At 56.3% G+C, this 27494-nt stretch overlaps 1 protein-coding gene and 1 long non-coding RNA gene across 3 annotated transcripts; one reads left to right on the forward strand and one right to left on the reverse strand.

The window, feature by feature from the left end:
* The first annotated feature begins 117 nt into the window (after positions 1-117).
* Positions 118-9199, forward strand: LOC129051438 (uncharacterized). Of its 2 annotated transcripts, none has more exons than XR_008515716.2 (3): positions 118-941; positions 1567-1844; positions 7416-9199. It is a non-coding gene; the product is annotated as an uncharacterized LOC129051438 (long non-coding RNA). The 2 variants fall into 2 exon arrangements; XR_008515718.2 differs by lacking the exon at positions 7416-9199 and adding an exon at positions 2296-2805.
* Positions 5819-14461, reverse strand: NOTUM (notum, palmitoleoyl-protein carboxylesterase). The gene is made up of 11 exons (XM_024234514.3): positions 13621-14461; positions 12675-12727; positions 12506-12601; positions 11969-12029; positions 11281-11339; positions 10801-10903; positions 9871-10062; positions 9638-9738; positions 8689-8836; positions 7570-7617; positions 5819-6578 (listed from the first exon to the last, which is right to left on the reverse strand). Exons 1-11 carry the CDS (start codon positions 13941-13943, stop codon positions 6272-6274), a joined length of 1491 nt encoding a protein of 496 aa, XP_024090282.1. The 5' UTR covers positions 13944-14461; the 3' UTR covers positions 5819-6271.
* Positions 14462-27494: the final 13033 nt, after the last annotated feature.

The raw sequence follows: 27494 nt of genomic DNA on the forward strand, positions 1-27494 counted from the left end.
TGCCGTGAGCTGAGATTGCACCACTGCACTCCAGCCCGGGCAACAGAGTGAGACTCCATCTCAAAAAAAAAAAAAAAAAAAAAAAAAGAAAAGAAAATACAAAAAAAAAATAAATAAAACAGTAAATAAGGCCAGGCGCAGTGGCTCATGCCTGTACATCCAGCACTGTGGGAGGCCGAGGCGGGTGGATCACCTGAAGTCAGGAGTTTGAGACCAGCCTGACCAACCAACATGGTGCAATCCCGTCTCTAATAAAAATACAGAAATTAGCCAGGCCTGGTGGTATGTGCCTGTAATCCCAGCTACTCCAGAGGCTGAGGCAGGAGACTTGCTTGAACCTGGGAGGCGGAGATTGCAGTGAGCCAAGATCATGCCACTGTACTTCAGCCTGGGTGACAGAGGGAGACTCCATCTCAAAATAATAGTAATTATAATAATCCAAATAATACAAATTTAAAAAGCAATACTATGTAACAACTGTTTACATAGAATTTACATACCAGGTGTTATAAGTAATCTAGAGGTGATTTAAGTCCAGAGGAGGGGGTGCAAAGGTTATATGCAAATAACATGCCATTTTGTATCAGGGACTCTGGCCTTGTGGATTCTGGTGTTTTGGAGGTCCTGGATCCCATCCCCCAAGGATACAAAGGGACAGCTGTACTCGGGACTGGCATCTGAAGTGGAGGACGCTCTTGTGGGACTGAGACCTTAGCCTGCAGGATCGGGTACTGTCTCCAGGGAGAAAGTGTCACAATGGAACAGGGTTGGAGGATGCCCAGTGGGTGTCCGTGGGAGACTGGATGGAGCAGGGTTGGAGGACGCCCAGTGGGTGTCTGCGGAGACTTGCTGGAGCAGGGTTGGAGGACGCCTAGTAGGTGTCCACTGGAGACTTGCTTGGTGTTTGGGGAAAATCCCCACATACGTTTTGGTGACCAGAGGTGAAGTATTCCATGTTGGATGTTGACTGTTGAGTGTGTGAGAACAGGGAAAATACTGTTTTTTTTCCTGTGTCAGACACCAGCCCAGCCCTAGAGTCAGCTGTGCCTCCCAGGAACCTGGTTCCTTGTGTTGGGGGAATGGCATCAGAGACCAAAATATGGGGGACAGGCACGCTACTGTGGTATACATTCACAACTGTTAACAAATATTTTTATTTTTACTTATTTATTTATTGAAGATGGGGTCTCGCTCTGTTGCCCAGGCTGGAGTACAGTGGCTTTTTTTTTTTTTTTTTGAGACAGCATCTCACTCTGTTGCCCAGGCTGGAGTGCAGTGGCATGATCTCAGCTCACTGCAATTTCTGCCTCCTGGGTTCAAGAGATTCTGTTGCCTCAGCCTCCTGGGTAGCTGGAATTACAGGCATGCAGCACCACGCCCAACTAATTTTTCTATTTTAATAGAGACAGAGTTTCACCATGTTGGTCAGCCTGGTTTCAATCTCCTGACCTCGTGATTCACCTGCCTCGGCCTCCCAAAGTGCTGGGATTACAGGCGTGAGCCACCACGCCCAGCTGGCTTTCTTTTTTTAAGTACAGAGTTTAAATTTGTAATGTTGTCACACAGTGGAAGTCCCCTGCTTCCAGTCCCTGAATAGCAAAGGCCATGCCTCGGCCATCGCTGCTGGAAGAGACACGGCTCAGTGTTGGGTGAATGTCCTAAGTGTTTTCGCTCCAGAGAATGAAAGGCGCCAACCGTCCTGGGAAAGGTGAGAAGTCAGCGTGGACAGGCTGGGGTCACTGTCACTGCGGAGCTACAGGCCAGCGTCCTCTTCGTGTCCTAGGGCTTGTTTTGTCCCTGGTCCTGCAGGAAAGCGTGGCACCGATTGACCGATTGACCATTAGGTGAGCTGCGCCTCTTTCTCTTTCGGCACAAATGTGGGAAGAAAGGGTTTATTTGTCGGTGAAATCCCTTTGGGCCCAACCCACAAGTGTCCTGTTCAGTGAGCCTGGTCCCCCCAGACACACACCACCATCTGCCCTCAGGTCCCTTTCAGCCACCTCAGAGGAGCAAACATCACGCCTGCCAGACCGCAGTGCTCAAGCCAGAGTTGGCCAAGAGCCAGCACCACGCATGAGGCTCCCCCAGCTCCGACAGCACGGCAGGCCCCCCGTCCCAGCAAAGTCTCCCCAGACAGGGCGACAGCCAGGCCTCTTTCGGGCCCCCCAGCCCCCTCTCCCTCTCGAGCTCTGTCCTTGTGGGGAGTCCTGTCCAAGGCCCTGCCTGGAGGTCTGGCTCTGGAGGCCCTGAGGAGGAGGCCACCAGACTCCCCCAGACCCCTTCTCTCACCTCCAGCCCTTGATCTCCACGTCTTTGACCTTGTCGTCTCCATTGGCTGCCGGGACTCCATGGATTCCCTCCGGAGACCACATAGGAGTGCCCCACAGGGGGATCGTGGACAGGCCACTTGGCTCTGCCTGGGGTGGCAGACACCTGCCCACGGGCACCAGTCCTGCCCAGGTATTCTCAGGTGGCAGACACCTGCCCACGGGCATCAGTCCTGTCTGGGTATTCTCGGGCCCAGGGCAGCCCTGACTCATTGGCACAGAGAGTCAGACCCCAGGACTTGTCCCCAAGGCACAGGGTCCTACAGTCCTGGCCACTCGGAATGGAGCTGTGGCCGCAGGGCAGGTGTGAAGCTCAGGCTGACCTGGCCCCGTGTTCTCCTCTGACCCTTATGGCCACGTTGCCTCTCTGGGCCTGTTTCTTTGTAAACTGGAGTATTTTATGTTATGTTATGTTATGTTATTTATTTTTATTTTATTTTATTTCTTTCTTTATTTTATTTTAATTTTTTGAGTCAGAATCTTGCTCTGTCACCCAGGCTGGAGTGCAATGGTATGATCTTGGCTCACTGCAACTTCTGCCTCCTGGGTTCAAGCAATTCTCATGCCTCAGCCTCCTGAGTAGCTGGGACTACAGGCACCCGCCACCATGCCCGGCTAATTTTTTGGTATTTTCAGTAGAGACGGGATTTCACCGTGTTAGCCAGGACGATCTCGATCTCCTGACCTCGTGATCCACCCGCCTCGGCCTCTCAAAGTGCTGGGATTACAGGCGTGAGCCACTGCGCCCGGCCTTTTTTTTTTTTTTTTGGTATTTTTAGTAGAGACGGGGTTTCACCATGTTGCCCAGGCTGGTCTCAAACTCCTGGCCTCAAGCAATCTGCCCACCTTGGCCTCCCAAAGTGCTGAGATTACAGGCATGAGCCACCGTGCCTGGCCTGTAAACTGGTGTTTATAATGAAACCCACCTTGTAGGGCTACTAGGGGATCACATGACAATTGGCATGGAATGCTTTGCTCAGAAAGTTCCACCCACAACCATGCCCAAGGTTGGCATTAGTGTGACCTTGGTATTATCAAAACTGCAGAGATTCATGGGGGTGTGTGTGTGTGTGTGTGTGTGTGTGTGTGTTTTGAGACAGAGTCCTGCTCTGTCACCCAGGCTGGAGTGCAGTGGCACAATCTCGGCTCACTGCAACCTCCACCTCCCGGGTTCAAGCAGTTCTCCTGCCACAGCCTCCCAAGTAGCTGGGATTACAGGTGTGCACCACCACACCCTGCTAATTCTTGTATTTTTAGTAGAGACAGGATTTCACCATGTTGGCCAGGCTGGTCTTGAACTTCTGACATCAAGTGATCCACCAGCCTCAGCCTCCCAAAGTGCTGGGATTACAGGCGTGAGACACCGCACCTGGCCTGTTTTTTTTTTTTTTTTTTTTGAGACAGGGTCTTGCTCTGTCACTCAGGCTGGAGTGCACTGGCGCGATCACTGCTCCCTGCAGCTGTGACTTCCCAGGCTTAAGAGATCCTCCCATCTCAGCCTCCTGAGTAGCTGGGACCAGAGGTGTACATCACCACACCCAGCTAATGTTTTAATTTTTTTTTTTTTTAGAGACAGGGGTCTCCCTATGTTGCCCAGGCTGGTCTCAAACTCCTGGGCCAAAGCGGTCATCTCACTCTGGCCTCCCAAAGTGCTGGGGAGACAGGCTAGAGCTTCATGTTTTTGCCCCAGGAATCCCACATCTGGGGTTTAGTCCACAGACATACTTGCCCTTATGCAACATGATGACCACACGACAAGGCTATGGACGTGCACCCTTTGCACCTGCGTGTGCTGCAGAGCCCTCCGCAGGCCCTGGACTGTCACACCTGCAGCAGCTTGCTGCGCACCCCGAGATACAGTGTCAAGAGGAGGAGACACCAGTGTGTGGTGTGTAGCCATCTGTGTAAAAGAAAAAAATGCATGTATGTCAATGTGTGCAACTGTTTACTGGAATTTTCACAAAATAATCTCTGGGAATATCCACAAGGTAACACTGCTTGCCCTTGGAAGCAGAGCCAGGGAACCTGGGCTGTGGGGGAAATGGGCATTTGCCCTCATATCTTCTGCATCTTTTGAATTTTGAACCATGTGCAGGAATGACCTAGTAGAAATAAATAAAATGCAAATGTTTAAGGAATTGTCAGCTGGGTAGGAAGTGTTCTGGGTTGATAAGTTTTGAAACTAGGGGCTGGGCGCGGTGGCTCACACCTGTAATTCCAGCACTTTGGGAGGCCAAGGCGGGTGGATCACCTGAGGTCAAGAGTTTGAGACCAGCCTGGCCAACATGGCGAAACCCCATCTCTACTAAAAATACAAAAATTAGCTGGGCGTGGTGGCACATGCCTGTGATTCCAGCTAGTCGGGAGGTTGAGGCAGGAGAATCGCTTGAGCCCAGCAGGCAGAGGTTGCAGTGAGCCGAGATTGCACCACTGCACTCCAGCCTGGGAGACACAGCAAGACTCTGTCTCAAAAAAAAAATTTTTTTTTATTTTCTTTTTTTTTTTTTTTGAGACGGAGTCTCGCTCTGTTGCCCAGCCTGGAGTGTAGTGGTGCAATCTCGGCTCACTGCAACCTCTGCCTCCCGGGTTCAAGCAATTCTCCTGCCTCAGCCTCCCGGGAGCTAGGATTACAGGTGCATGCCACCACACCCAGCTAATTTTTTATATTTTTGGTAGAGACAGAGTTTCGTCATGTTGGCCAGGCTGGTCTCGAAGCCCTGACCTCGTGATCTGCCTGCCTTGGCCTCCCAAAGTGCTGGGATTACAGGTGTGAGCCACCGTGCCCGGCAAGAGTTTTGAAGTTAGAGAGAACCGGGGATCGCACGGCACTCTGAGTGTGACAAATGCCGAGTCGCTCACTTGGAAATGGCTCATCCCATGTTATGCGATTTCTTCCCAATAAAAAAATAAGGGGCCCAGTGCAGTGGCTCACGCCTGTAATCTCAACACATTGGGAGGCTGAGCAGGGAGGATTGCTTGAGCCCAGGAGTTCAAGACCAGTCTGGGCAACAAAGGGAGATTCCATCTCTACAAAAAATTAAAACAATAGCCGAGTGTGGTGGTGCGTGCCTGTGATCCCAACTATTCAGGAGGCCAAAGTGGGGAAATTGCTTGAGCCCAGGAGTTCAAGGCTGCAGTGAGCTGTGATTGTGCCACTGCACTCCAGCCTGGGCAACACGATGAGATCCTGTCTCTAAATAAATGAATAAGTAAAGAGAAACGCAGCTGGTACCATCCACCCTGGGAAGTGGGTATCTGCAGAAGTGTTGAAGGGAAGCAGGGCCCCTCCAGAAGACTGCTCTGAGTCTCTGCATCCAAGAAGGGGTCAGAGTTTGAGAGTCCCCATGGCCCCTCCCTGTGTATCCCTGCTGCCCTGGGGCTGGGGAGGGGAGGTGGGGGAGGGAGAGGAGGGGGAGAAGGAGGAAGAGGAGGGAGGGGAGGGAGAGGAGGAGGGGAGGTGTGAAGCAAATAAACACGCTGGCAGGGTGAGGTTCTTTTTTGTCTCTTTTTTTAAAATCACTTAAAAAAAAGTTACAAAACAATATCATTCATCATATATTCTTATTTTCCTTTTTTTTATAATTAAAGTAATAAAAAAGTCACTTTATAAAATAATATAAAAGGGCTTGATGGGTGGGGCCAGGTGGGGGCTGTCTGAGCTGGTGGACTGAGGAATCCAGTGCTTCTCTTCTGGCTACCCCCTCGTCGTCGGGAAGGACCCCCAGGCCACAGCTGGGGATGACAGCAAGTCCCTTGTCTCTGGCTGGGCTGTGGGAGAGGGGCAGGGAAAGCCGGGGCAGGAGGGCAGTGGGCAGACCCAGACAGGGGGATGGCTGGGGCCCTGTCCTGAAGAGACAGGAGGGCCTGCTGGTGAGGGGTGAGGTGGCACTGGGGCAGCGGGTGTCTGGGTCCCTCAGTGCCAGCTCCTTCTCCAGACAGTCCGCCTAGCTTCCGTTGCTCAGCATCCCCAGCAGCTCACTGGGCTCCAGTCCCTGCGGCTGGGCCACCGTCTGCATGTCGAAGCCCATGTGCATGAGGAACTGGGCCACGTTCATCTCTTGCCCCGTGAACTGGTCTCGGACGGTGGGGCATGAGGGGTTGCAGTGGGGCCAGGGGCAGCTGTCCACCAGGTGGACGGGGCAGCCCTTGAGGGGGGTCTTGCTGGCCTTGTGGCTGTCATGGAGGCTCCTGTCCCAGCAGTGCAGTGCTCGGGGCAGCGATGTCCCCTTCACCTGGACATCCGTCCAGTGGCTGCAGAGGAAAACCAGGTGGGGGGTCACATGTGGGGAGTGGCATCAACACTGAGGCAGCTTTTTTTTTTTTTGAGACCAGCCATGGCACAATCTTGGTTCACTGCAACCTCCGCCTCCTGGGTTCAAGTGAGTTTCCTGCTTCAGCCTCCTGAGTAGCTGGGATTACAGGCGTACGCCACCGCGACTGGCTAATTTTTGTATTTTTAGTAGAGATGAGGTTTCACTATGTTGGCCAAACTGGTCTCGAACTGACCTCAGGTGATCTGCCCCCATTGGCCTCCCAAAGTGCTGAGATAACAGGCGTGAGCCACCATATCTAGCCTGTTTTTTTGTTTGTTTGTTTGTTTTTTTGAGACAAGTTCTCTCTCTGCCTCTCAGGCTAGAATGCAGTGGTGTGATCACTGCTCACTGCAGCCTCAACCTCCTGAGTTCAAGTGATCCTCCCACCTCAGCCTCCTGAGTAGCCGGGATCACAGGTGTAAGCCACTGCTCAGCCTGAGTCTTTTTTTTTTTTCTTTTTTTTTGAGATGGAGTTTCACTCTTGTTGCCCCCAGGATGGAGTGCAATGTTGCAATCTCGGCTCACTGTAACCTCCGTCTCCCGGGTTCAAGCGTTTCTCCTGCCTCAGCCTCCCGAGTAGCTGGATTACAGGCACCCGCCACCATGCCCAGCTAATTGTATTTTTAGTAGAGACAGGGTTTCACTATATTGGCCAGGCTGGTCTCGAACTCCTGACCTCAGGTGATCCACCTGCCTCAACCTCCCAAAGTGCTGGGATTACAGGCGTGAGCCACCGCACCCACCCGAGGGCTGAGTCTTAATTCTTGCCATACAGCTGTTGGTACAAGTGGCTCTGACACCGCTACAAGGAAATCCCACCCCTAGAAGCGCCAAGAAGAGGCCCATGGGAGGCCAAGTGCGGTTGAGGAGCCTGTGGACTTTTGAAGTTGATGTCATGGACGCAAGCTGCCCGAAGCAGGGACACTGACCTCCGGATGATGATCTCATGGGAGAGGCAGGCGGGGGCAAAGCTGGCCCTGTTGGAGAGGAGACAGTGGCTTGTGAGCTCCCCACCCCTCAGCCCGTTTTCCACCCCCACTCCCCTAGAGCTGTCCCCCACCTGGCCATCACCCCTTCCTGTTGCTGTGCCTGCCAGCTGCTCCTCTGGCCCGGGCCTCCCCCTAGTTGGCCAGCTCCCGGCTGACCCTTGTCCCTTTGTGCCTCAAATCCCTGCTCAGAGTCCACCTCTTCCAGGCAGGCCCTCCCAGGTGATGGCAGGAGGCTGCCCTAGACAGGCAAATATTCTGCTACTATCCAGAGCTCTATTTTTATTTTATTTTGAGTCGGGGTCTGGCTCTATCGCCCCAGCTGGAGTGTAGTGGTACAATCGAAGCTTGCTTGCCTCCCAGAGGCAAGGTTAGCTCACTGTAACCTTGAACTCCTGGGCTCAAGGGATCCTCCTGCCTCAGCCTCCTGAGTAGCTGGGATTACAGGTGATGCCACCATGCCTGGATAATTTTTGTATGTGCAGTAGAGACAGGGTTTCACCATGTTGCCCAGGCTGGTCTTGGACTCCTGGCCTCCGGCAATCCTGCTGCCTCGGCCTCCCAAAGGGTTGGGATTATAGGTGTGAGCCAGTGTGCCAGGCCCAAGACCTCTGTGTGTGTGTGTGTGTATATATGTATATATATATATCCATATACGTATTTTTTGAGACAGAGTCTTACTCCGTCACACAGGCTGGAGTGCAGTGGCACGATCTCAGCTCACTGCAACCTCCACCTCCTGGTTCAAGTGATTCTCCTGCCTCAGCCTCTTGAGTAGCTGGGATTACAGGCGCCTGCCACTACACCAGACTAATTTTTGTCTATTTTGTGGAGATGGAGTTTTGCCATGTTGGCCAGGCTGGTCTCGCACTCCTGACCTCAGGTGATCCACCTGCATGGGCCTCCCAAAGTGCTGGGATTATAGGTGTGAGTCACCGTGCCCGGCCTACAAGACCTCTATTTTTTTTGTTTTGTTTTTTCTTCTTTTGTTTTTTCAGGACCTCTATTTTTAAATAAAGAGGGAGCTACCCGGCATGGGGCTCCTGGGGCCCACACACTCACGGCACGTCCTTGAGCGTGTGGCGCAGCTCGCGGCCGAGGTTCTGGATGTACAGCCGCAGGCCCTCCTGCACCGGCTGCCCCGTCAGGTGCACATTGTCTACCGTCAGCTGTGCCTCGTCAAACAGCCACTGCACCACGAACACAGGGCCTGCGGGTGGCGGGGCTCGGTTCGGCCTCCCCATGACCCCTGCTGCTGCCCCCCACCCCAGGCTCAGAGCTCAGCACCCCCAGGTCCCCGCTGCTGCCCCCGACCCCAGGCAGAGCTCAGCACCCCCAGGTCCCCGCTGCTGCCCCCGACCCCAGGCAGAGCTCAGCACCCTCCCAGGCCCCCTGCAGTGCTGCTGAGGCTCACAGGCCAGCTAGCCTTGGCCCAACTTTCCCCAGGGGTGTCAGTTATAAGCCCCCATAGAATGTGGCTTCCTTCTTTCAAACCAGCCTTTTTATAATCCATAGGTTCATAACTAAATCAATAAACTGCCTTTCCTTGAAGAAAGGCTTTTGTTAATCCCTCCGTGACCTTGGCCTGGTTCTCAGCGACTCCACTTTCACCAAAATATGGTGATGATGCCCTTGCATATAATCTCACCATTCCTCAGAGCGTGGGGCTGGGGAGGAACTAGCCCAGAGCCCTGCAGCAGGGAGGGGCAGCACGGGGATGAGCTCCAAAGCACACTAGCCACCGGTATAGACAGGGTGACCACCTGTCCCACTTTGCCTGGGACTAGGGGGTGTCAGTGCTGAGGGCAGGCAAGTCCCAGGCATGCCGCAGTGACTAGGCCCCCTGGCACACAGCCGGCCTCCTCCCTGGCACACAGCCGGCCTCCTCCCTGGACCAGGGCAGTGGTCTCCAAGCCCAGCCCGGGAGACTGGAGTCCATGCTGGATTTTCAGAAGCAAGGAAGCGTGGCCACCCCTGCTGCCCTGTGTGCTCCGCTCTGCCGCCCACTCACAGCGCAGAGTCGGGTAGACCTTGTAGCCAAAGAAGCAGTTCCACTCCTCGCCCTCCTGGAACTGGCGTCGGCAGCGCTCCGGGACCACCCCATTCCAGTACCTGGAGCCACAGCCACAGGTTAGGCTGCCATGGGCCTCGTCCCCCGGAGCTCCCCACCCACAGATGGCACTCCACCCAGGCCCTTTTGGGGCAGAGCTGCAGCACGAGGACAGGCCCTCCCCGCTGGGGCACCTGATGCCACGGCGGATGGCCTCCGTGGGCGCACACGTGATGGTGTCGACGCAGTCTGTGTGGCGATACTGCTTGTTGTCCAGGAACCAGCCGGAGTCAGCCAGGCCTCGCACCTGGATGGCTGGGTAGCCCAGCTCCTCCAGCTGCTCAGCCACACGGTCCACATTCAGCAGCACCCCGGTGCCCCCCGCACTGCAAGGAGGGCCAGACGTGAGGCTAGGTGGCTGGGGAGAGGCACTCACCTCCCCCGAGTCTGCTCAGCGTCAGCCCGTGCCCTGAGGGGGGCAGAAGTCCTGATGCGTTCTGAACTGCGGATGCATTCTGCATTCTCTGTTCACGTGCAAGACCCATGGCCGTCCCCTCCAGAGCAGGCCAGGGCTCAGGCTGGCAGGCCACATTTCCCTGACACAGCCAGGGACACAGCCCCTTCCTCCTCCCCTTCCTCTCTCTGTCTCTTTAACTCAGTTTCCTTATCTGAAAATGAAGATAAACTATGTGGCCTCAGGCCCCTTCATCTGTTCCATTTGTCCCCTGGGTCTCCTGTACACCTGCTGGGATACAGGGACCCACAGGGGTGATCCTCACCTACCGGGCCCTGGAGAAGGGGCATTAGTCCATGGCCAACCCCTAACCAACGACTTAGGTCCCTGCAGCCCAAACCTTCGCCTATATCCAACAACCATGGCGTCCAGAAGCATCCTCTGGACAGCGTCTGGTTACCCAGCACTCTGAAGCCAGGCCTTAGAGACGTCCCCAATGATGCGGGTTCTCCCAGCTCCAGCCTCTCACCCTCCTAGCCACCTGCCAAGATCTGCACAGGCTCCACTCCATCCTCACCTCCCATACACCCACACCCCACACCCCTTCCATGCGCCCTGCACACCGTCCTCGCCCCTCACCTCCAGCCCTGCCCTGCCCTGCCCTGCCCACCTGCTCCCGGCCAGCAGCAGCACCTTGGCCCCGCTCAGCCCTCTGCCCAGAAGCTCCCGCACCACCTCCTGGATGATGAGGGCGCCCATGAAAGCGTACTCGTCTGCAAGAGGGAGGGGGTGGCCTCAGGTAGGGGCCTGAGCAGAGAGAACCACCTCCTACCCCTGAATGGCTGGCAGAGGAGTTCTTGCCCTGCTGGGGGACTGGGAGGAATCTTCTGAGAAGGGGTCAGGGGCTGGGGTGGACTGGAGGAAGGTGGGTGCACCAGGCCATGCTGGGGCCTCCTCCCCAGGGAATATTCAGAAATAAGGACCCCCTACAGTCGTGGACAAGCAGGCAGTGGGAGCATGGGGCAGGCACCCTGGGACATACTGTCAAGGGCTCTGAAAGCACGACAAGGCTGAGAGTCAGCTTTTCCCCAGGATCCCCCCATCCCGCCTCATCCCTGCCCTGCCGTGCCCTGGGAAGGCCAAGACTCACTCTTCTCAGACTTGGATGAAGCCCCGCTCCAAACATCACTGGAGCAGTAGGGGATGAAGCTGCAACACAGAACAGAGTGAGCCTGTCACAGCGCCTGCTGCCCGGCAGCCTCCAGAAAGGACCCCCAGAAAAGACCATCCCAGGACAGGATTCCCCTGGAAGGACCATCCCAGGATACAACGTCCCCTCAAGAAAGACCTCCAGCATATGACCACCCAGGAAGGACCAACCCAGGACAGGACCCTCCCCAGGAAAGACCAACTCAGGACAGGACCCCCCAGGAAAGAAGGATCATCCCAGGATAGACCCCCGCCAAGGAAGGACCAACCCAGGACAGGATCCCCCCAGAAGGACCATCCCAGGAGAGGACCCTTTCCCAAGGAAGGACCATCCCAGGAGAGGACCCTCTCCCAAGGAAGGACCATCCCAGGATAGACCCCTCCCCGCCAGGAAGGACCATCCCAGGATAGACCCCTCCCTGCCAGGAAGGACCATCCCAGGACAGGACCCCCTCCCCACCACGGAAGAAACACCTCCAGAACCCCTCTAGGACATGACTTCCCCAGAAGAACCATCCAGAACAGGGCCCCTAGGAAAGACCATTTCAGAATATGACCCCCAAGGAAGGACCCCCAGGAAGAACCACCCTCCAGGCAGGACTCCCAGGCAAGACCCTGCGCCCCCTTACACCATGTTTGCGTTCCACCAGTAGGGGTTCTCCTCCGGCTGTGAGGACAGGATCCCTGTGCCTGGGGACACAGAGGCAGTGGGTCTTTCTAGTGGGAGGAGGCTGTGTAGGGACGGGTCTGGGAACCCTGCTGAGGAGTTGGGGCTCCTACTTGGCCCCAGCAAGGGAGGTGTGCTGGTGTTGCTGGCCCGAACCAAGGTTGCCGGGAAAGTGGAGGACAGTTGGGTTTAGTTACCCCCGGGAAGCCACCATGGCCACGGTGCCCGGCTAGGCTGCACACCAGGTCTGACCTTGACTTCAACCCCTTGCCCTGCTTTGACCCTGGGGAGCGCCAGAGCCGCTGGGTAAGCGCCTGAATGCTAACGTGGAATGGGCCCCAAAAGGCGAGAGTGAAGGGCGCCCCTTGCTCTTAGGAAACCCGGGCGCCGGGCTGGGCATGATGTGCGGGGTGGGGGCCTCGCTGGGGCTCCAGGACGCGGGCGCGGCTTCCTCCCGGGCCTCACGTCGAGACGGTCTTCCCCAGGGCCCGCCGCTGACCTGTGCGAGTGCGCGGCCAGTCCCGGGAGCTCATGAGGCGCCGCATGGTGTCGTATCTGGAGTCGCAGTTCTCGCGGTTGAAGCAGTACCAGCCGCCTGCAGACACGACCACCGCTCAGGCCTGCGCGCAGAGACCCCCGGCCTCCCCCCGCCTCGGCCCCGGACGCACCTTCCAGGAAGAGGAGCCACCGCCGGCTGCCCCTGGACTCCTTCAGGTAGTAGCTGCGGGGAGGACGCACCGCTGGGGGTCGGCCAGGGCTGCAGACCCGCCGCGCCCCGCGCGCCCAGCTCTGGCGGAGGGAACGCGCCACCTGTTCCGGCCGCGCGCGACGGTCGCACGGGGGCGCCCTCGGCCAGGCCCACGCGGAGCTCAGGGACGGCGGCGGTCCCGGGAGGTGGCGCTCGCGGGGCGGGGAACGGGCCGCGCGGGGCTGTGGTCCGTGGAAAATCCCCACGTTCCGCCCGGCGCGGGTCCCGCTGTCACCTCGGCGCGGGCGGCGGTCCTCCCCGGGCGCTCGGCGGCGCTTGAAGCGTGAAACGCGTCCGCACTGAAGGAGCGCGCTTGGCGGGGGAACAGGACGCTGTCGGGAGCGCGGGAGGCGCGGGCGGCACCGACCCTGCGGGGGAGCCTTCCTGCCGAGCCCCGACCCCACGCCCAGGTCTCCCGCTGTCCCCGGCTGTCCTCGGCCTGTTGAGCGCGTGGGCGCCCCCGCCGCTCCCCGACCCCCGGCATCACGTCTTTCATCTACTTCGGGGCTGCGGGGAGGTGGGCAGCAGGCCTCTCCCCGCCCCCCGGTGTCGCCGGTTCCCGCTGGAGCCAGGCGCGCTCTCGGGCTGCCATCTCCCCGCCCCGGGACCGAAGGACGCCAGCAGAGCGGCTGGGCCCAGAGGCCGAGGGGTCAGTGCCCGAGCTGGCCGGGGACCAGCCCTTCCAGCGCCGCTCCGCTCCCCACGCGGAGAGTCACCGAGCCGGGCCCTCCTCGGGGCCAGGACCGCGGGGCGCCCGACGGAAGCCCTTTCTCCCCGGGGAGAGAACGGCCGCGGCCCGCAGGGAAGGTCCAGCCGGAGACCGGGCGCGTCGGGCGGGGCGGGGAGGCGCAGGGCGCGGGCCTTACCCGGCGGGGCTGCCGTCGTTGCAGGTCACCGAGGTGTTGAGCAGGAGGTGCAGGCGCAGGTCCTCGTTGAGCTGCTGCGCCGAGCAGGGGTACAGGGACTGCGCCAGGCTCTTGACCTGCGCCATGAAGCTGTCCATGTTGCCCTCCACGGCCGTGAAGTCCAGCGGGAAGCTCTCCACCGGCTGTCCGGCCGCCGGCGCCGCCTCGGTCCGCGGGGGAGGAGGCGGCTGCTGACCCCGGCGCCGCCAGGTCTTCCTGCCCTCGCTGCCCCCGGCGCAGTGCAGCAAGCCCAGCAGCAGCAGCACGCGCACCCCTCGGCCCATGGCCGCGTCCACCTGCGGGGAGCGGGCGGCCTTGAGTCGGCGGCGGCGGGGGATGCCGGGCCGGGGGTGCCGGGCCGGGGGTGCCGGGGGCACTGGCCGCTCCTGCTCCCTCGCCCCCGCTCCCGCCCGTCGGGCCTGGCGGAGAAGGCGCGCGCGGCTGGGCGTCGAGGCGCTCGGGGCCGGGTGCCGTCGGCCTCCGCAGCTGGGGCTCCGTGCCCGGTCCGAGGGCAGCGCAGGGTCTGGGTGCGCTGGCTGCGGCCCGCGCCAATGAGCGGCGGGGGCCGAGGCTGGGTTTATTTGCGGGGGCCGCGGCGGCCCGGGTGCCCGCGCGTTAGATGTGCCGCCGCCGCCGCCCGGGCTCGGCGGAGGGGGGAGGGGGCCGCGCTCGCTCTTTTCTTGGCGGAGGCATCGCCTTTTCTTCCCAAACCGCAAGCCTGACGGAGGGGCCTGGACTACCCCGCCGCGGCCGCCGGAGGCGCTCCCGGCCCGGCTCCGTGGGGGGGCAGCGCGGCCGGGCGGCCCCAGCGGCTCCATTCACCGCGGCCAGCCCGGCGCCGCCGCCCCCGCCCCCGGGGCAGCTGGAAGGGGCGGCGGCGACGGGGAGGGGCGAGGCTTTTCCGCGCCGGCGGGGGAGGGTGGCGGGGAACTCCGCCCGCGGCGCAGCTGGCCGCGCCCGACGGGCTGAGGGCGCGGGGCGGGCGCGCTCACCTGGAGCCGCCAGTGTCCCTCCCATCCCCCAGTACCCAGGCCCAGAGCAGGCTGTGGGGGACTCGGACCCCGGCCCGCATCTCCCCACCTCGCGCAGCCCTGGGGCCCCGCTCTTACCGCGGCCAGCGCGGGCGGCCCAGTGGCCCCGTCCTCTCAGCGCCACTGGCCCTGCGCCGTCCCGCTGGTGCGCCCGGCTCGGCTGCGCTCCCCCTCTGGCGCTGGCGCGGAGCCGCCAGGGACTTTTATCCAGCAGGGCCCCCCGGGATCAAAGCGGCGGCGGACACAGGGCTTGGAGCCGAGGGCCCGACAGCAGTGGCGCGGGGGCCTCCTGGAGAAGCGGACAGGTGGGGCGCGAGGTCCTGGCTCCCTCGGAGACCTGCGGGAGGGACCGCGCGCCCCAGCAAGGCGCCGCGGGGGAGTCGCCCAGTTCCGGGGCGCTCCTGCTGGCGCTGGGGTCAGAGAAGCAGCCACGACTTAAGGAGATCGTGGGGCAAGAGGTGAGGTCCTGGATCTCCGCTCGCCCCAGCCTGGCTGCTGGCCCCATGCCGAGGACCCCCAAGAACCTGCCCCAGCCGCCACTGGGGGAGGAGGCCAGGGGTCCAGTGGCTGCCCGCTAGGTCTCTGCTTGGGGCCCTTCGTGCCACGAAGGGCACCTGCCCCACGCTTCACCTTGGAGAGCACCCCTGTCCACTCCCGAGGCTCCGGGCAGTGGGGTTAGAACAAGGTTCCTGTGGGAAATCAGTACTGGAGCAGGGTGGACTGGAGGGGCTCAGGAGGCTTCCTGCTGGGGTGGGCGGGGGTGGGATGGACAAAAGAAAGGAAAGGACATACGCAGGGCCAGCGGGGCCAGGCAGACTTTCTCCTTCACCCTCCGGTCTGCAGCCTGCTGGGCGCCATGACACCGATTTTAAAGATACGAAACAGGTCTTACGTTTCAGGACAAGGATCTAGACGCAAGCAGAGCTTCCAGAGCCCCTCCTAATTCAGGACAGTGGGGAGACTACGGCACCACGTGGGGCAGGAGAGCAGAGGCGCAGGGCCGTGCCTGCAGCCAGGATGCCCCCTGAGCCGCCGGCCGGGGCCCTGTGGATGTCCTCCTTGCCAGCCCCGGGCTGAGTGAGGAGCTTAGGGAGAAAGTCCCAGCGCCGCCTGCACCTGCAGACAGCCGCCTTGCCTGGACTCTTGTGAAACAGAGAAACCAAACGCTGAGAGCTGTTGCCCCGTGCATTCGATGGGTGTAAGGCACCCCAGTGTAAACCACAAGGCCTAAGATCAGGCTGGGGTGCCCTGGAGGTCAGCCTAACCTGGGGACATTCTCAGAGGGAGGCAGGCTGTTACAAACTCAGGTCCATTCCACAGCCTCCCCCCTCCCCACAGGGCAGGTTGCAGCATTTCCCTGACGAGGGGAACTGTGGTTCAGGGACACTAACAGAAGAGCTGAGGCTCGCCCTTAGCTCTCTGCTCACTCAGAAATCTCCCCTACTGTCCCTCCGCCGTCGAGTCAGTTTAAAGGCCACGTGTGGGGCTGGCCAGGGGCAGTGGCTTCAGACGCAGGTCCCATCCTGAGGCGTTCTCCCACCCACACCCCAGCGGGGAAGGCTGACCCAGGGCAGATTTCAGCGTCCAGCAGGAACCTGTCCGGAGGAGGCCTCTTCCGCCAGGCACCTGTTATTCCAAGTCCGGAGCGTGATGGCATCTTCCAGCTGGCTGCACGGGGTTGATGTTCACACCGCCCTGGCTCTGAGCCATCTCCTGGTGCAGTGTGGAGATCCCAGGGAAGGCCTGTGACCTTTCCTTATACCTCTGCTTCCTCTTATTTATTTATTTATCTTTTTTGAGACAGAGTCTTGCTCTGTCACCCAGGCTGGAGAGCATGACGCGATCTCGGCTCACTGCAACCTCTGCCTTTCGGGTTCCAGCAATTCTCCTGCCTCAGTTTCCCGAGTAGCTGGGACTACAAGCGTGTCCCATCACGCCTGGCTAACTTTTTTGTGTTTTTAGTAGAGACGGGGTTTCACTGTGTTAGCCAGGATGGTCTCAATCTCCTGACCTCGTGATCCGCCCACCTTGGCCTCCCGAAGTGCTGCGATTACAGGTGTGAGCCACCGTGCCCGGCCGTTTCCTCTCCTTTAAAGCAGAGTGATGGCCGTGCGTCCGTCAGAGAGCTGTTGTGGGATTATAAGAGCCCATTTGTGAAAGCGCGTGGTAGGGGTGGCAGTCATGATCACCGACGAAAATTCCAGGATGGGAGAAGACCATGTGTGTTACAGTTTCTGACATCTCCTGTAATGCGATTGAGCCTGCATGTTGAACCAAAATGAGTTCACATTTTGGTTTATTCAACACTGGTAGCAGACGCAAGAAGGGGCTCAAACCCAAGACTTCCCCAGAACCTCTCTGCCCTTCTGTCCACCTCCCCCATACCCCTCTCCTCTGAAGCCCCTTGCCATGACCGGATGACTCACAAGGCTGCAACCCTATGGCCGGGGACAGGGCTCCTGAGACTCAGCAGCTGCTCACACCCATGTCCTCCTCTTGACTCACACCGACTGGCTCTGTCGTCACACTTCCCCAGCCCCTGGGGCAGCTTTATCCTCTGCACCTGGGACTCCCCACTCGGAGTTTTGAGCACCCAGAGCCTGGCAGCAGCTCCTGTGGCGGGTCCTATGGGCCAGCAGGTGCTGGGCCTTTGCTTCCAGGCCACCTGCATCAAGATGGGACCAACCTGGCCCTGACAGGTATAAGGATGACAGGTATAAGGAAGGGGGACCCAGGTCCACCAGTAATGAATAGGTCAGATGCTACCTCATGCCCACTAAGATGACCACGATCAAAAACACAGAAACTAACAAGTGTGGGTGCAGCTGCGGCGACACAGGAGCCCTAGAGCATCGCTGTGGGGATGGACAGTGCGGTGGCCATGTCCCTAACCATGGAAAACAGTTTGGTGGCTCCTCAGTATGTTACACAGAACACGTGACCCAGCGGGCCCACTCCCAGGGATACACGCAGAGAATTGAAGACAAGTGTTCAAACAAAAACTGGCTCATGAATGTTCACAGCAGGACTAGTCACAATAGCCAAAAGGCGGAAAACAGCCCCAAAGTCCCTCAGCAGATGAGTGGGTAAACACAATGGAACACAGCCATACAACGGAATATATTCTAGCCGTAAAACAAACGAAGTTCTGACATACGCTGCACTGTGGATGAATCTTGAGGATATCAGCCAAGTGACATGAGCTGGACACTGAAGGGCACATGCGGTATGAGTCCATTCATTTCGAGTGTCCAGAAGAGGCAACTTCATAGAGACAGAAAGTCCGCTGGTGGTTTCCAGGAGATGGGGAGAAACAGGGAGTGATTACTAATGGGTACAGGATTTCTTTTGTGTGTGTGTGTGAGACAGAGTCTTGCTCTGTCACCCAGGCTGGAGTGCAGTGATGTGATCTCGGCTCACTGCAACTTCCGACTCCGAGGCTCCAACAATTCTCCTATATAGTTGGGATTACAGGCATGCACCACCATGCCCAGCTAATTTTTGTATTTTTAGTAGAGATGGGGTTTCACCATGTTGGTCAGCCGGTCTCTGACCTCAGGTGATCCACCCACCTCGGCCTCCCAAAGTGCTGGGATTATAGGTGTGAGCCACTGTGCCCAGCTGGTACAGGGTTTCTTTTTGGGGTGATTAAAATGTTCTAAAATGGATTGTGGTAATGGTTGCACAATTTTCTGAATGTACTCTGTCATGTGATTAGATTTTTTTTTTTTTTTTTTTTTTGAGATGGAGTTTTACTCTTGTTGCCCAGACTGGAGTGCAATGGCTCGATCTCGGCTCACTGCAACCTCTCCCTCCCGGGTTCAAGCGATTCTCCTGTCTCAGACTCCTGAGTAACTGGGATTACAGACATGTGCCACCACGCTCAGCTAATTTTTTTTTTTTTTTTTGTATTTAGTAGAGACGGGGTTTCACCATGTTAGGCTGATCTCGAACTCCTGACCTCAGGTGATCCACCTGCCTCGGCCTCCCAAAGTGCTGGGATTACAGGCATGAGCCACGGCACCCGCCCTGATATTTTAAAGTAGTTAGTTCTGACTGGGCACGGTGGCTCACGCCTGTAATGCCAGCACTTTGGGAGGTCCTGGAAGAAGGATTGCTTGAGCCCATGGGTTCGAGACCAGCCTGGGCAGCACAGCAAGATCCTGCTTCTATCTAAAAGAATCAGCGGGTAAGACCAACGACGATCAGGCTGGGCACAAGGCACCAGGTAGCGGGGGTGAGGCCTGAGGCCCCGTGAGCGAAGTGGCCAGCTTGAGGTGGAGTGGGCTGGCTCCACTCTAGAAACCTTCCTGGCAGGTAGGGTGTTTCAGAACCCTCCTTTTGCATATTAGACAGATATCCACTTCGTCTGCACCAGAGCGGATGGGGTAGGACAGCCAAGTACCGGCCACTGCGGAGCCTGCAGTTGCGTCTCGGGTTCCTCGTCTGTAAAACGGGGATGAGAACAGCACCTGCCTCACAGGGTCCTCGTGAGCATCAAAGATGCAGGATGTTTGGGGGCTCCGCTCGGCGTCTCTGGTGATGACCATGTGATAAATGACAGTTATGCTGCCCAGGTGCTGTGGGGGTGCAGGCGATCCCCCAGGGACCAAGGTTGACTGCGAGGGCAGACCTGGGGGCCTGGCGATGAGAGCACCAGAGTGTCCATCCCAGACTGCATGGTTGCGTGTGGTGTCCCTCACAGGGTGTGCCCTTCTCTGCTTCCCTGGCCCTGCCCCATCCCCACTGTCCTGTTCAGGGAGGACCATACAGGGTTCCCCAGGCTCCCATTCAAGTGGCGCTGGGGCTTCTGACGGAGCCTAGACTCTGTGTGCCCCGCGGCAGGAAAGCTGGGGAAACGAAGGCCCAGAGGGGGCTCTGTGCTTCAGGAGAGGCACCCCGAGACAGGATGGGGTGAGGGTTCAGTTCACTGCCTCCCCCTGGGGAGGGAGCTGGGGATGCACAGGTGGTTCTGAGTCAACCCGCGGGGTCAAGGCTGTGCTGGGGGGCCGGAGCCCACTCCCTGGGAAAAAGGGGTCAAGACAGAACACTTCAGGAAGCAAGGGCCCAGGCTGGCGGGCAGGCGCAGGCGGAGAGGGAGGAGGGTGTGATGGAGGGCAGTTGGCGGTACAGGGGTCCCCTTGAGACCCCGCGTGGGGCCCTGGAGCTTGGTGATATGAGCCTCCAGCACACAGCGTGTCAGGCAGCCCCGGACCCGGCTTCCTTGTCCAGACTGGAGGCGGCTCCCTGCCGCACATCCCGGGCCCCTCCCCCCAGGGCCTTGAGCGCCAGGGCTGCTCTGGGCTCCAGCTGCTGCAGGCCGTCTGGGGCCCAGCTGTTGTGTGCTGGCCTCAGCCGCCCCGCCCCGCCTGGCCACCTGGGCTTCCCTGCGCCCCAGCTGCTGGCCTCTGAGGCCCAAGTGAGCAGGGAAGTGAGGCGGGCCACCCGCTTCCCCATGTGGCTGGCTGCTGGGGGAGGCCGCCCGCTTCCCCCTTGGCTGGCTCTTGGGGGAGGCCCTGCTCTCCAGCCGGCTCAGAGTGGGGGAGGTGCCCTGAGGCCAGGCGGTGCCGTCGCAGAGCTTGGCCCCCTTTTGGTTTCCCCCAACCTCCTTTTCTGGTCACCCCATCCATCAGAAGGACCCTTCTTGGCCTCATATCCTGGGACCTTGATGAGCCAAGTCCCTTGTCAGGAGCTGCTGTGGCTCTCGCCCAGGTCCTTGGAGGGGCGAGGGGGGCCCCTGGGCGGGGCGGCTGCTCCTGGGCTTGGTGTTGGGGCTGCCCTCTCCCTGGCCCCAGTGCCTGGGAGCGAGTGGCCTCTGGGTTCCCTGGTGGAAAGGATCGGCCTTGCCCTAGGATGTCCTTCACCCAGGTGAGAGCTCCTAGAGCCCAGTGGGGAGGCCGAGGCTGTCATTTTTGGACCCAGGTATTTGGCGGGATCTGCCCCTCTTGGCACCCCTGCAGCTGAGCTCCGCCGCATCCCGCCTCCTCCCTGCGGCTTCACCTGGCTGGTGCCACCAGGGAAAGGCCACCTTCCAAAGCTGGGGAAGGAAGGGCATGGGGGAGTCCCAGCTCATCAGTGGAGATGCCGCCTCTTGGGACATCACGCAGAGAGTGTGTGGCTCCTTCCTGGACAGGTGAGGGAGGCTGGAGGTCAGGCTCCCGGGTGCCAAGGGGAGGGGCAGAGAGGCTGGTCCTTTGCCCTCCCAGCTGCCAGGCTCCACCGCCCTCACGAGCTGCAGGCCGCGGCCCCCACCCGTCCAGCCTGCTGGTCCCCACGCTCCTGCTCCTGCCGCAATAGCGGCAGCAGGCCAGGGAGGCCATGTGACCTTCGCTGGCCCTCCCTCCCTCCCTGCGATCCCCACGTGGCCTCTGGGGAGGCAGAAACAAACCCTCAGATCTTGCCACTGGGAACCTTTCAGCGCCAGCGACATCAAAGAGGGGCGGCGGCGGCGGGGGCGGCCGGCGGATGCTTCTCTTAAAGGGCCACGCCACTTTTAATTCAAAGCAGATCCTGGGAGCAGCTGTCTAGCTGCTGTCTGGGAGGGAAGGTGGCAGCCAAGCCTTCTCCAGACCCGGCTGCAGTTGCTCCTTAGAACTAGTTCAACCGGGCTGGGTGCGGTGGCTCACGCCTGTAATCCAGCATTTTGGGAGGCCAAGGCAGGGAGAACACCTGAGGTCAGAAGTTCGAGACCAGCCTGGCCAACATGGTGAAACCCTGTCTCTGCTAAAAACACAAAAATCATTACAGAAGGAAAACTCATGGGATGAAAAAAAAAAAAAAAATCAGCCAGGCATGGTGGTGGCGCGTGCTTGTAATCCCAGCTACTTGGGATGCTGAGGCACGAGAATTCCTTTAACCCAGGAGATGGAGGTTAGAGTGAGCTGAGATCACGCCACTGCACTCCAGCCTGGGTGACAGAGTGAGACTCTGTCTCAAAACAACAACAACAACAACTAGTTAAACCGGAGAGGGGTGGGGACCGAGAACAAGAACCAGCACTATGCCGTCCTCAGAACTGAGGCTGAGCAACAAGTGGCCAGACAGCAGCAACGTAGACACTAGATTCGTTTAATGAAATAAATAGTGTGAGGCCTCTCGCACATTTATGTATGAGCTGCGATTCTTTTATTATTATTATTTTTAGAGACAAGGTCTCACTCTATGTTGCCAGGCTGGACTGCAGTGGTGCGATCACGGCTCACTGTAGCTCTGAACTCCCGGGCTCAGGTGATCCTCCTGCCTCAGCCTCCTGAGTACCTTGGACTACAGGCCTGCACCACCGCAGTCGGTTACTTTTTAATTTTTTTGTAGAGATGGGGTCTCACTATGTTGCCCAGGCTGGTCTTGAACTCTTGGGCTCATGTGATCCTCCCCCTTAGCCACCCCAGATGCTGGGATTACAGCCACGTGCCACCCTGCCTGGCCCTGAGGTGGGATTGTGAACCTGCCCAGGTGTCTATCCTGCCTGGAGGCCACTGAATGAGGCCGGGAGTGAGGCAGCTCCACGAGCCACAGGAAGCTTCCCTGACCACCTCTAATTCATTTGCCTGAGCCCTGTCCCAGGCACGGGGACATGGGGCGGGGATGGCAGGTGCGCCTTTGCAGGGCTTGTCTTCTGGAGGAGGCAGATGCTGAAAAGTAGCTGTTCAAGGAGCTCCCTGACACGGTGACAGGGGAAGGGAAGACAGGAAAGCCAGGCAGAAGACAGCCCCTGTGCTGGGCATTCAGTGGGCCTGGCAGGGGCCTGGGCCAGCCCTGGGATTGACTTTGTGCAGCCTGTGGGGAGGAACCCAAACTCATCTTCCGGCCCAGCTCAGGCTTCCTGCGGCCCACCGGGGACTCCCTGCCTGCAATGACCTCTTGGCCTTCCTGTGCCAAGTCAGGGTCCACTCACCTGCCTGGCGGGTGCTACAGGTGAGGATCCGAGGCCTGGGCAGGCGAGGCTCTATGTTGGAGGCCAGCACAGACCAGGTCAAAGTTCAGTTCGGTGCAGGTAGGGGGCTGGACCTGGTGCCTGGACCATTCCACGCCTGGACACTGTGACCTCCTGTGCAACGTCCGGCCATGAGCACTTTGTGCTTCTGACTCAGTGCATGCTGGAGAAGAGTGGAGTCACAGGTGGCCGCAGAGTGGGGTCACGCGTAAATCTTTGAAAACGTGGGTGGGCTGCAGTGATGACAGCAAAAGAGACTCTGATATCCTGTGGTCACCTGTTGTATAAGGAGGAAGGCAGGTTAAGAATCTACACCTGGCTGGGCATGGTGGCTCACACCGGTAATTCCAGCACTTTGGGAGGCTGAGGTCGGCGGATCCCTTGAACCCGGGAGGTGGAGGTTGTGGTGAGCCGTGATCACGCCAGTGCACTCCAGTCTGGGCAACAGAGTCAGACTCAGTCAAAAAAAAAATATATATATATGTATATATATATACACACATATATATGTATATATATATATACACACGTATATGTGTATATATATATACACACGTATATACATATATACGTGTGTATGTATATACACATATACGTGTGTATATATACACATATATACACATATACGTGTGTATATATACACATATATACACATATACGTGTGTATATATACACATATATACACATATACGTGTGTATATATACACATATATACACATATACGTGTGTATATATACACATATATACACATATATACACATATATGTGTATATATACACATATATACATATATACACACACATATATACATATATACACACACACATATATACATATATACACACACATATATACATATATACACACACACATATATACATATATACACACACACATATATACATATATACACACACACATATATACATATATATACACACATATATACATATATATACACACATATATACATATATATACACATATATATACATATATATACACATATATATACATATATATATACACATATATATACATATATATATATATACACATATATATATTTGATTCCAAAGTATAAAGACATGGCCTGACCTGTTTCGTCTCCCACTCATCCTCATAGAAAAACATTTTCTTTTTTTTCTCTTTTTAGAGATGGAGTCTCACTCTGTTGCCCAGCCTGGAGTGCAGTGTAGTGACCACAGCTCACTGCAACCTCAAACTCTGGCCTCAGCCTCCTGAGTAGCTGGGACTACAGGCACACGCCACCACGCCTGGCTACTTTTTTTTTTTTCTTTTTTTGAGACAGAGTCTTGCTCAGTTGCCCAGGCTGGAGTGCAGTGGCTCGATCTCTGCTCACTGCAGGCTCCGCCTCCTGGGTTCACACCATTCTTCTGCCTCAGCCTCCTGAGTAGCTGGGACTACAGGCACCTGCCACCACACCCAGCTAATTTTTTTGTATTTTTTTTAGTAGAGACGGGCTTTCACCGTGTTAGCCAGGATGGTCGCAATCTCCTGACCTTGTGATCCACCCACGTCAGACTCCCAGAGTGCTGGGATTACAGGCATAAGCCACCACGCCCAGCCAATTTTTTTTTTTTTTTTGAGACGGAGTCTCGCTCTGTTGCCCAGGCTGGAGTGCAGTGGTGCTATCTCGGCTCACTGCAACCTCTGCCTCCTGGGTTCAAGCAATTCTCCTGTGTCAGCCTCCTCAGTAACTGGGATTATAGGTGTGCACCACCACGCCAGGCCAATTTTTGTATTTTTAGTATACGGGGTTTCGCCATGTTGGTCCGGATGGTCTCGAACTCCTGACCTTGTGATCCGCCCGTCTTGGCCTCCCAAAGTGCTGGGATTACAGGTGTGAACCACTGTGCCCGGCCAAGAAAACCATTTTCATTAACTTCTAGGGTAGCCTGCTTATTTTTCTTTTTGCAAAGTTGAGCAAACTCCTGTGTCAGGTGCCAGGTGGGCACATATGTAGATTCTTTTTTTTTTTTTTCTGAGATGGAGTCTTGCTCTGTCGCCCAGGCTGGAGTGCGAGTGCAGTGGCACCATCTCGGCTCACTGCAACCTCCACCTCACGGATTCAAGAGATTCTCCTGCCTCAGCCTCCGGAGTAGTTGAGATGACAGGCACACACCACCACACCCAGCTAATTTTTGTATTTTTAGTAGAGGTGGTGTTTCATCATGTTGGCCAGGCTGGTCTTGAACTCCTGACCTCAGGTGATCCACCCGTTTTGGCCTTCCAAAGTGCTGGGATTACAGGCGTGAGTCACCGCACCCCACCTGAATCAAATAAACCTTTTGAACAATGAAAATATAGCACTATAAAAAAGGATGAAAAAAACCCCAAATTTAGTGAAAAACAAAACAAATAAACATCACCTAACCATGCATCAAATTGTTAAACGGACCTAACCTACCTATAATGGTTAATTGTATGTGTCAACTTGACCAGGCTAAGGGATACCCAGAGAGTTGGTAAAACCTCATGGCTGGGTATGTCTGCAAGGATGTTTCCGGAAGAAATTAGCATTTGGATCAGTGGCCCAAGTAAAGAAGATCCACCCTCACCACAGCAGGCAGGAATCATCCAATCCGAGGGCCCAAATAGAACAAAAAGGTGGAAGAAGGACACATTCTCTCTTCTTGAGCTGGGACATCCATCCTCCTGCCCTTGGACACTGGAGAAGGGCAACCTGCTTCTCAGGCTTTTGGACTCCAGGACTTACACCAGCAGCCCATCCTACACTTCTGGGGCTTCAGGATGGGAGTTACACCTCTTGCTCCCCTGGTTCTCAGACCTGCAGACTTGGATTGAATTAAATTATATTGTAATTATATTATAAACCAATGTATTGAGTTATACACTGGTTTTGGGTATTGAGTTATACACTGGTTTGAGTATTCAGTTATACACTGGTTTTCCTGTCTCAAGCTTGCAGAAAACCGACCATGGGACTTCTTTCTCAGCCTCCATAATCATTTGAGCCAATTCCCATAATACATTTCCTCTTTTTTTTTCGAGATGGAGTCTCACTCTGTCACCTAGGCTGGAATACAGTGGTGTGATCTCAGCTCACTGCAACGTCCGCCTCTTGGGTTCAAGTGATTCTCCTGCCTCAGCCTCCCAAGTAGCTGCGACTATAGGTGTGCGGCACCACACCCAGCTATTTTTTGTGTTTTCAGCGGAGATGAGGTTTCCCCATGTTGGCCAGGCTGGTCTCTTGTATATATCTGTGCATATCCTATTGGTTCTGTTTCTCTGGAGAACCCTATAATACACTAACCTAACCTAACACAGAAAAGCAAATTAATTCAAATAACTTTTGAACACAATACTCTATGTTTCTCTAATGGGACATACTCTAAAGGACAAAAATAGCTACAAAGGCATCTTGAAATTTCCACAGTAGATCTGTCGTTAATAGCAAGATTGCCGCAGTACCTCTGAAACTATTTGGAGGGCATTTTAGAACAAAGCAAATGAATAAATATACTGATTTACTGACAATTAGGGTTCTCACTGTGGACAAAGGAGGTATTAGGTTGAACCATATAGGTTTTGTCATTTTTTTGTAGATCAAAAATGATCGGCTGGGGGCAGTGGCTCATGCCTATCTATAATCCCAGTACTTTGAGAGGCCGAGGTGGGAGGATCACCTGAGGTCTGGAGTTTAAGACCAGCCTGGCCAACATAGCAAAACCCCATTGCTACTAAAAATACAAAGATTAACTGCTCATGGTGGCAGGCGCCTGTAATCCAAGCTATTCAGGAGGCTGAGGAAGGAGAATCGCTTGATCCCAGAAGATGGGGGTTGCATTGAGCCAAAATCGTGCCACTGTATTCCAGCCTGGGCAATAGAGCGAGACTCTGTATCAAAAACAAAACAAAAAAAGTCTGGGTGCGGTGGCTCACGCCTGTAATCCCAGCACTTTGGGAGGCCAAGGCAGGCGGATCACAAGGTCAAGAGATTGAGACCATCCTGGCTAACATGGTGAAACCCTGTCTCTACTAAAAATATTAAAAAAATTAGCCAGGCGTGGTGGCCGGCGCCTGTAGTCCCAGCTACTCAGGAGGCCGAGGCAGGAGAATGGTGTGAACCTGGGAGGCGGAGCTTGCAGTGAGCTGAGATTGCGCCACTGCACTCCAGCCTGGGTGACAGAGTGAGACTCCGTCTCAAAAAAAAAAAAAAAAAAAAAAGAAGAAGAAAAAAAGGTTAACTAGGGCAATTTAATAGAATTCAACCAAATACAAATATGGAATGAGGGAAGAAGGGGGAGAAGGCTGAGGTGTGGCTTAGAAATATTCAGATGAATTTATCACATTAATTGTGTCCCCTGAGAGGGCCCAGAAAGCAGTGACACCCCAGTAGCCATGAGCACACTCAGCAGCCAGAACTTGGTCTCTAAATCCCATTTCCTTGTAAAAGGGATTGGGGTTTCTCTGAAAAATGGCTGACTTCAGGGCTTGGGCAGAGAGGAGGTGCCCAAAGAATAATGGAAATGCCAAAAGGATGCAGGAAAGATGTCCGCACTTGGACAATTAACTGTGGATTAACTCAGGGTATGATACCAACATTAGATTTCCCAATTTTGTATGAAATTATGGTGGCTATATAAGAGACTGGCCTTTTTTTTTTTTTTTTTTGAGACTGAGTCTTACTCTGTCGCCAAGGCTGGAGTGCAATGGCGTGATCTTGGCTCACTGTAACCTCCACCTCCCAGGATCAAGCAATTCTCCCACCTCAGCCTCCCAAGTAGCTGGAATTACAGGCACCTGCTGTCACGCCCGGCTACTTTTTGTATTTTTTGTAGAGATAGGGTTTCACCATGTTGGCCAGGCTGGTTTTGAACTCTTGA

The sequence above is a fragment of the Pongo abelii genome, chromosome 19 (genome assembly GCF_028885655.2).
Source record: "Pongo abelii isolate AG06213 chromosome 19, NHGRI_mPonAbe1-v2.0_pri, whole genome shotgun sequence".
Lineage (NCBI taxonomy): Eukaryota > Metazoa > Chordata > Mammalia > Primates > Hominidae > Pongo > Pongo abelii.